This window comes from Amyelois transitella, chromosome 14, assembly GCF_032362555.1.
Source record: "Amyelois transitella isolate CPQ chromosome 14, ilAmyTran1.1, whole genome shotgun sequence".
In the NCBI taxonomy this organism is placed as follows: Eukaryota; Metazoa; Arthropoda; class Insecta; order Lepidoptera; family Pyralidae; genus Amyelois; species Amyelois transitella.
This window is the reverse complement of record NC_083517.1, coordinates 11,066,205-11,075,390: the sequence shown is the minus strand read 5'-3', so window position 1 is coordinate 11,075,390 and position 9,186 is coordinate 11,066,205. Positions and strand designations below refer to the sequence as shown.

Genomic DNA, 9,186 nt, shown 5'->3' with positions numbered 1-9,186 from the left:
TACTCCTATTGTTGTTCTTTTGCCGTAGTTTCTTGAAGGCGGTATTTTATGATAAGCCTTTGACAATGTCAGTAATATTCCTGAAGAACCGAGTCGTTGACGGCGGTGCAGGCGTCCTGTCAGAGAACCCGGCGAATCTGGTCCAGCACCTGTAGCACCTCAAATACAGAGAGATCTTTCACTCTAGTTCAAGCATTAATACGACATTTAAAACTTATTATAAGTCACTTATGTAATGTCTTTTATGGTTATTTAATAAAGATAAATTTATACCGTGATAAGAAATGTAGGCAGTAAAGATTAAGGATAAGAAAATCTTAAATACATTCATATTTGCATATAATTATGCCTTTCTTTCAGGGGTACACCCCTGAAAGAAAGGCATAATTTTATGCATTTTCATTCTTTTCACATTTTCATTCATTCTTTTTACACTTTTCATCTTTGAATGAATAAATAAGAAAATTATTAGCATCCCATAATAATATTATTTTTATTTATATTACAGTTGTCCATTCAGCATGTGTCTTTGTTCTTGCCATAGTCCGACCGACCGACCTACTGAATTTTTCATCAATACTAGTATAATAACAGGATATAAAATACCGAATATAAAATAATTTCAAGACTGTTGGTCCTGTCTACCCCGCAAGGAACATAGACGTGACCATATGTATGTATAAAATAATAAATATAATTTATGTAACTAACTTCTAGTTAGTTTACGGTCTCGACTGTCCCCTTGATCTAATCTTTCACCAAGTAAATCGCCAATTTGATAAGGCGCTGAGCCTGAAAATCTTTTGGACAATATTGTACCTCGCCACCTACAAACATCCTTCGACGTTATTTAGTACTTTGAGCGGCTCCAACGAAGCGGTGTCGAGTGAATGAGTAAATATGCGGACGAGGTTGAGACTCATACCCTAGTGTTGCGCTGCGTTACTGTGCATATTACCTAGATGGCGCCACCTTGATCAGTGCACAGTAGCGACCTCTCGGTTTTGTGAGGACGACTTTATATACAAAGTAGGTACATAAGTAGAGCTCAAACAATGTGTATTCGACTATTATATCAACATTGTAATTTATTACTAAATACTAATAAAGTAAGTGTGCGCCAGCGGCTTCATATGAAAGCTAGGTATTCATTTGGATTTCGTTTTTGGCGGTGGACTAATATCTCTGAATCTCAGTTCTATAATAAGCTCATCTTAGCTGAATATGGCCTTTCCTTCCTCTGTTTATCCTCAGAAATTAAAGATTATGTGCTTACCTATGTCACCTATGTGTAAAACAACAATTTAAAAATGCCTAGTAAATGAACACAATTTATTAAAATGAAGCCATTTTATTGCAAACGTGATTGTAGTTGAACTTCAATGACAATCAGGCGTGAGTTTCGATCATAAATTTTATTTATTAGTTCTGTTCGTAAAGATCGATTTACTCATGCTTGGTCGCAGGTCGCAGGCGCAGATAGAATGAGTTACCTGCCCCATGGGTAATTCACAAACGTTAACCAGGCATATATCTTAACTTCCTCCTCTGTGCTCTCTAGCCTTTGAGTTTAACTGCAGATTAAGAGATTAAGAGGACCGAACCGAGGCCACGATGACGCTTGTTCAAGCAAAAAATTAGGTTAGAAAAGCATCGACAAGTAAAATGAAACGCATACAAAGTCTATCATGTTTTATTGTAACATACAGATATCTACGACCGGCGCTGATAAGCGCGCCGGGCCTCGCTCGCACATAAATACATCCACGAATATAAACTTAGTCTACGTCGCCCATATCATATACACCTATATACATCTACGCTAACTGTACAGGCGGCTATGTACAACACCGTCCGGCTCGTGCGCCGGGCCGGCCCGCGTCCGGCTCGTGCCCGGGCCGGCCCGCGTCCGGCAGGCGGATACCCTCCGGAACTCTCACTTACGTACATTATAAACTATGATGAGCTTCTTTCAAACAAGTCAACAACATAAACATAAATAGAAAAAGAATTTAGGTAGGTACATCAATTTTGTATTAAAAGATAAAATAATGATCAATCGTGTACATGCATAGTATAATGATCATAATTTTTTTCTTGAATTGTGATCATAAAAACTAACGATTTCTCTATTTAAGTCTTTTACTTGTATAGGAAGTGTATTTAATAACTTTAATACTTAAATATCATGTCTTCATAGCCGGAGTAAGATTAGGAATTCCGGCCAGGTATTCGGCCGACTTGAGGCTGGCCTTACATCAATACGTTAGTCAACCCTACATTATGATTACCGTAGGACTTACTACAACTCACAGTTCAATTAGAATATAATAATACAACATCATGTTAGACAGAGCCCACACCACACATGATGAGGCCGCACCCTATACAACATCGTTTGAAGCGACGCATTATTGTAATAGATATCTTTGGTTATTACTTTTTGAAAATTCACTTTGTAATGTGTTTTAATGACAAAAACTAAAAACTAATTATGTTGTGAACCCAAAGATAGTTCAAATAAATCGCTTGCGAAATGATATTGTACATGGTACTAATATAATCTTTTAAAACTCCCTCAACAGTCGCGCATTTTAATAATTGTATCAATTTATAAATACAAAATTTTTCAGAAATTTTTATATTGGAATTGCTATGAGAAAAATTATGTTTGACTGTTAAGGGCGTCTTTTACAATAATGTTCTAAAATTAAAATCGTATTAAGTCCGTTCAGCCAGTCACCACAGAACTTATTATTTAATATAAAATATTGAAATCACACGCGCCTTGATAGGAATATAACATTTGGTCATTCAAAATAACCTATGAATTACGATGTCCTGTGTAGCTCAAAGGTTCGGTTCACATGAAGTCATACCTATGGATGGTCCAACACTAATATATGTACAATAAAATCACTACTCCATAATGGAAATACTATCGGACTATCCTGGACTTAGCAATTTGGCTGAATGTGAATAGGACCTTAAAGCTTAGCAGATAAGAGATGTGATCATAATTTGTTACATCGATGATTGCGTAGTTGATTCCAACGAGCTAGTCAGCTGTCTTAAAATCCCAATCGATGGAATTTCCATAAACTCACTTCCCACGCATTTGGACACTGGTATCAATTTAGAAATATATTGGAGATAAATATTGGAGAAAATTTATCGGTGATAGTAGGTGATTAAAATTTTGCTATTTTAATAATATGTATTAAAATTACCTTTAAAATGTTTTCAGACTCATAAAATGTTTCACTGTAATATCCTGAATGTCTGAAAGTATATTGAGATACTGACCAAGGGTAGCATAGAAGAAGTGGAGATCAATATGTAGAAACAAAGAATAAATTTAATTATTGCGATAAAATACATATTTATGTAACAACATTTTTTGCTCCCTCGGTGTTTGTTGTTTTAAAAAAGATGAGTGATATATAAACAGGGTTGCTGATAAAACATTACTTTGATGACATAATCCAAACAGAACGATGAGAGATATATATCCACTGATTTAACCCTTAAATAATATGTTTTACCAATGTTTTACCAGTAAACCCTGTGTTAAATGTCCAATTATTTTCGCATTCTCAACTCCAAGTGTCGCACTCCGCGCACGGTACGCGCGTGAACTGTCTCAGACATCATCGTAAATGAAGAAGCCGTGTGGTCTGTGGATATGTGTCGGTCAGTCGCGCGGCGCCCGCGCCAGCAGCGCGAGCGGCTGCAGCGCGTGCAGCGCGTGCGGCTGCGCGTGCGCCGCGTGGGGCGCCACCAGCGGCAGCACGCCGCTCACGGGGCCGCTCTCACCCGCCGGGGGGTTGATACGTTTCTCCTGGAACCAATTACTTATATGTTATTTATTAATCTAAATACATGATAAGTGTTGACGAGCAATGTGAGGCTACGAATACTTTAAAGCATAACCGTTAAGACTGACCTTTTGCCTCCGATTGCAGAACCAAACGCGCACGACTTCTTTCTCCATGCACAGAGCGTCGGCCAGCGCCGCGATCTCCTCACTGGTGGGTTTGGGATTGTGGAGGAAGGCCTTCTCCAGAGCGACTCGCACTCCGGACTCGATGGACGTGCGCTTCTTGCGGCGACGCCCGACCGCCTCCGCCAGCCCCGCGCCCAGCCCGGCGCTCGCGCCGCCTCCGCCGCTGCCCGACAGCGACGAGTCTGTCAAATTAACATATGATCAAAAATTAAACTAGCCTGATAACATAATACTTGAAGTAATGTAATTGATAGAGTTCTGCTTCCACTTAGATCATACGCGCTTCCAAAAATTGGCTTGTATTTCTCACACTCTCAGCACTCTGTTATAACAGATTCTAATACCAGCCACTTAACTTTCCACGTTTTTGTTTCCTTTTTGTTTTCTTGAGATCAAATCGCTAGTATTGTTCTTCCGTCTGATTCAGAATTTTTATAGAGATAGTGACTAATTCTATCATTAAACTTATGGGCTACCCGCTAAAGTATTGAACCATGTAAGTAACCAATTAAGTCTACGTCATATAAAATACATCAATAAAAGAAATTAACCTGCGTCTTCAAGCCATTTCTGCAGCAGCGGCTTCAGCTTGCACATGTTCTTGAAGCTCAGGTTGAGCGCCTCGAACCGCGAGATGGTGGTCTGCGAGAAGTCGTTCCCGTACAGCTTGCCCATCGCGAGCCCCACGTCGCCCTGCGTGAAACCTGCACTCACAATTTAGTATGTATCAAAGTTGGGAAGTCAACAAGTTATATTATTTGATATATACATAAATTTCAATTTTAGACTTTGTCAATAGCTAACTCAGTTTATAAAAGTACTGAATGCATACATATATCTGATTTCCCTTTTCTATTCTGATCAATGGAATAACTTAACTAGTATGTCGTTCTTAAGATATATACTCACCGAGTTTTATCCGCCTCTGTTTGAATGTCTTGGCGAAGTGTTCGAGCTCCTCCAAGTCGGCGGTGTCGTCGGCGGCGGGCTCGAGCGCGCGCGGTTTGTGCGCGTGCGCATGCAGCGGAGTGTTGGCGAGCGCGTGCGGCGAGCGCAGCGGCGAGCGGGGCGGCGAGCGCGCGCGCCCCGAGCCCGGCGTGAGCGGCGTCAGGAACGCGGCCGCGCCCGGCGGCGTGCGCCGCGGCGACGGGGAGCGCCCGTCTGGAAGTCAGTATTATAATACTTAATTAATATTTACTGAATTGAAACTTCTTCTGTTTTCACGGTGGAAATAATGAAAGTTTTCAATTAGAATTCTTCTATTAGAACAAGGAAGAAACCTGAAAGGCGAATTTCTCAAGTTTTTCACAACCTCTATATAAATATTAGAGAAATATCGATGGGCCTGATTGATGCCCAAATCACAAGTCATCAAGCTACAAGCTGAATTTGGAGTTTCCAAATATATAAATCTTTTGTTGGGAAATGCATCCTATTTTGCTTACAACTGATTTTTATCGAATACCTGTCAGATCCAGCCGAACCGTCTGACCAGCTACTTCCACCTATCTACTTCTACATAAACCTATTCCATTTGTATTGGGTGTAGGAATGAGAAGTCCGTACCAGTGAGTTGCGGCTGGTGGTGCGCGCGCGCCTGCAGCTGCTGCAGCTGGTGCGCGGCGGCCTGCGCGACCGCCTGCTGCACCTGCGAGTGCAGCAGCAGCGAGTGCGCGCCCGGCGTCAGCAGCAGGTGCTGCAGCTGCGCCAGAGCATTGCCCGCGCCTGCCGCTGTCTGCAACGGAATTTGTTGGTTTTTGAAGGTGTCCTTTGTTTCTCAACAAGTTTTGAGGAACTTTAATAACTTCGTTCGACTGGCAGAGAATGCCTTGTGGCATTAACCACCTGTTGTACATTTTACGTGCATAAAGTTTAAATAAAAAAAAAATAAACTATAGGAACAAATTTAGTGGTAGTGGTGATAGTGAGAAGAAATGACATACATACATAAAATCACGCCTCTTTCCCGGAGGGGTAGGCAGAGACTACCTCTTTCCACTTGCCACGATCTCTGCATATTTCCTTCGCTTCATCCACATTCATAACTCTCTTCATGCAAGCTCGGCGGTTTCGGGTACTTTTGACCTGACCCTTTACCAGGACGTCCTTAATTTAATCAAGATACGTTCGTCTAGGTCTTCCCACTCCGACCTTTCCCTCCACACTCTCCTTGTATATCTGCTTAGTCAACCTGTTTTCATTCATCCTCTCCACATGACCGAACCATCTCAACATACCCTTTTCTATTCCTGTAACTTATTTTAGTGGATAACAATATCGCATACATTTTCTTATGTAAAACGATTCATTATCATTTTATTGGATCATCATAACCGTGACTATTGTACCTAAACATAAGAAGCTGATCACAAAAGTAAGTAAGTACTCACGAAGACAGCAGCAGTAGCCGCCGAGGCCGCCGCATGCGAGGCGTGCGAGTGCGGCGCGTGCGCGGGGTGCGCGGGGTGGGGCAGCGGGGCGGAGGGCGCGCGGGGCGGGGACGGCGCTCGCTCGTCGCCGCTCAGCTCGCCCTCGCCCTCGCCGCTCGCCGAGCCGTCTGCAGTTAAAATCAAATTGACCAGTTGAATTTCAGTTTTACTGAACTCAACAAAACTTAATAAAGTTTTCTAATGTTGGAAGTGAGATTAAATGCCTTCTAATCCCCATTCAATCCAAGGTCAACTAACAAGCTGGTACGACACCATCTTGCAGGCTTCTACAAGACGTGCTCGTACAAGCGCAGGCCACTCTCTAGTATTTTTAAAAGATTTTTACAGATATTATTTACTAGGAAAGCTAAAAGGATAAGAATCCTATATGTATACTAGGAAAGCTAAAATTTTCACAGTGCCGTTATTTATTTTTCAACTTCATAGCAACGCTATCTTGGTTAAGCTGGGAGTACACAAGATGTGAGAAGAAGGATGAGTCGGAATTTGCATCAAATATCCGGATACCATACATCACGGCGCGACTGTTTGTCTATGCGGGACTGTAACTTGATCAAATGTTGTTGATACTTGACCAAATAGAATTGTATTTTTTGTAATTTGGAAATTTCATCTAACATCACGTTCCAAAGGAATCACATTTTATCAAAAATTAAGTACTGTTTTGGCATGACCAAGTTAATACGTCTCCCTCTTTGCTAATTTGCTGTTTGACGGCCTCTGTGGCGCAGCGGTAGTACGCTTGTCTGTGACACCGGAAATCCCGGGTTCGAATCCCGGCCAGGGCAGGATGAGAAAAGAACTCTTTTTTTTGTTTGGATGTTTATCTATGTATATAAGTACCTATCTATTATAAAATATTGTTGAGTTTGTACCTCGTAACACAAGCCTCGAACTTACTGCGAGGCTAACTCAATCTGTGTAATTTGACCCGTATATATTTTTATTTATTTATATTTATGTTTAATTTTATAAAAAAGAGTAAGTTTGTTTTTTGTCGACAAATAACAAATAAACTCAAATAGTACTTTGCTTTTTCCAATGATATTTGGCACAGAGACGCACAAAACCTTCAGGAATAACAGAGCCCTTTTTCTGGAAATCCACACGAATGCAAAAGCCAGTTTTATCAATAAAAGAGGTTATTTACCAAACCAACCAATAGAATATTTTCAATTGTTTTCTTATTATTAAATGCAAATCTTACCCCGCCCGTACCTCACGCGCCCATTTATCACTCTGCCCTTAACCCGTTATTATCTCGAGAATTAAAGGGATGGGTTTTCACTACCTTGATCCCTTTCGCTAGCTTGAGGGGTCTCCCCGGCCCACAGAGCTGTCGCGTGCGTCAAAGGGTTAGCTACCTTTCACTGGTCGCGTGGCGCAGGTAAACGCTTGCGGTCTTACGATCTCAGAACCAAAGCTGTCTTTACAGATTTAATGTGATATTCCCTTCTAATGCGACGCCATTGTAATGCGCACGTTTCTCGCATTAATCTCCGCGATTGCGAATCGCGGCGTGTGCGCAGCTCTAACAAACGAAGTGCCGTGTCTACGCATTGACAACGCAAACTCAATAATGATAATCATTGAATATAATAATGTACTGATTACATGCTGTTTCAAAATGAATTAAATTTTTAATAGTTTATGAATAATTCATAATCACAAATAATTAAAAATTTAAATCATAAAGTATTACTGTGCTGAAAAGGAATAATATCTCAAGTTACTTTAATAATATACGAGTATCTTTGTGTTTAGTATAATTTTAAAAAAAGTATTGGTTAAAACTCTTTACTTCGTTTACCAGGTTGCTACTGGCCACTTACAAAAAAATAAAAAGAAAATTTTTGAGTTCACTTGGAATTCCATTATGTAAACGATAAGACCGATTTGATGTTTAGCATTAGTATTATTTTTTATTAAAGTGAATGTTTTCAAATTAAAGTGCAGTTTCAGTTCATCAAGAGTTCATATACCTAACTATTTTTCTAGTGCTTCAGCACTTTGAAATAATAATCTTATTTCTAAAGATTTAAAACTACTTACTTAAAAGTTATACTTTGAAATAAACTCGAAACGATAGAACATACTAAAAAGAATCACTTCTGGATACGGTTTTGATTCAAATATTTTTTAAATAATTAGGAATCTGTTAAAGTATATAATTAAAATTACCTATTGCGTGCGTACAAAATTTTATTGGGATTGTAGGCGGGCCGGCGGCCCCGCTTCCGTGGCAATCGGCAAAAATCTTTTGGATGAATTTCAATCAAACAGCTCTCGAGGAACAGGAAAAAATCCACTTGATTTCAGAAAATCCAACGTGAACGAAATCCCGAGCAAAAGTTAGTGAATTCATAATAATAATGTAGTGCCGTGTGGTGTAGTTCCCGGCACTAATGAAAAAAGAATAGGACCACTCCACCTCTTTCCCATGGATGTCGTAAAAGGCGACTAAGGGATAGGCTTATAAACTCTCGTTTTAGGCGATGGGCTAGCAACCTGTCACTATTTGAATCTCAATTCTATCATTAAGCCAAATAGCTGAACGTGGCCATTCAGTCTTTTCAAGACTATTGGCTCTGTCTACCCCGCAAGGGCTATAGACGTGACCATATGTATGTATGTAATAATAATGTACTGACCGTGGCTGGGCGGCGGCGACGGCGACTTTATCAGCTCGCCGGATTCCTCTGAAACAAACAGACAGACATATTATTATAA

The 9,186-nt window shown here is 40.4% G+C and overlaps 1 protein-coding gene across 5 annotated transcripts in view; it reads right to left on the bottom strand.

Moving 5' to 3' along the window:
* Positions 1–1,679: 1,679 nt before the first annotated feature.
* LOC106137283 (protein nubbin) overlaps positions 1,680–9,186 on the bottom strand; it is a 160,125-nt gene continuing 152,618 nt past the window's right edge. For all 5 annotated transcript variants that reach the window (XM_060947657.1, XM_060947658.1, XM_013338090.2 and 2 more), the window contains 7 exons: positions 9,108–9,155; positions 6,397–6,563; positions 5,573–5,741; positions 4,916–5,167; positions 4,558–4,710; positions 3,947–4,188; positions 1,680–3,841 (listed from right to left, as the gene is read on the bottom strand). In XM_060947657.1, the coding sequence (XP_060803640.1) occupies positions 3,695–3,841; positions 3,947–4,188; positions 4,558–4,710; positions 4,916–5,167; positions 5,573–5,741; positions 6,397–6,563; positions 9,108–9,155 (1,178 nt within the window). In that variant the 3' untranslated portion in view covers positions 1,680–3,694. The remainder of the gene's footprint in view (positions 3,842–3,946; positions 4,189–4,557; positions 4,711–4,915; positions 5,168–5,572; positions 5,742–6,396; positions 6,564–9,107; positions 9,156–9,186) is intronic.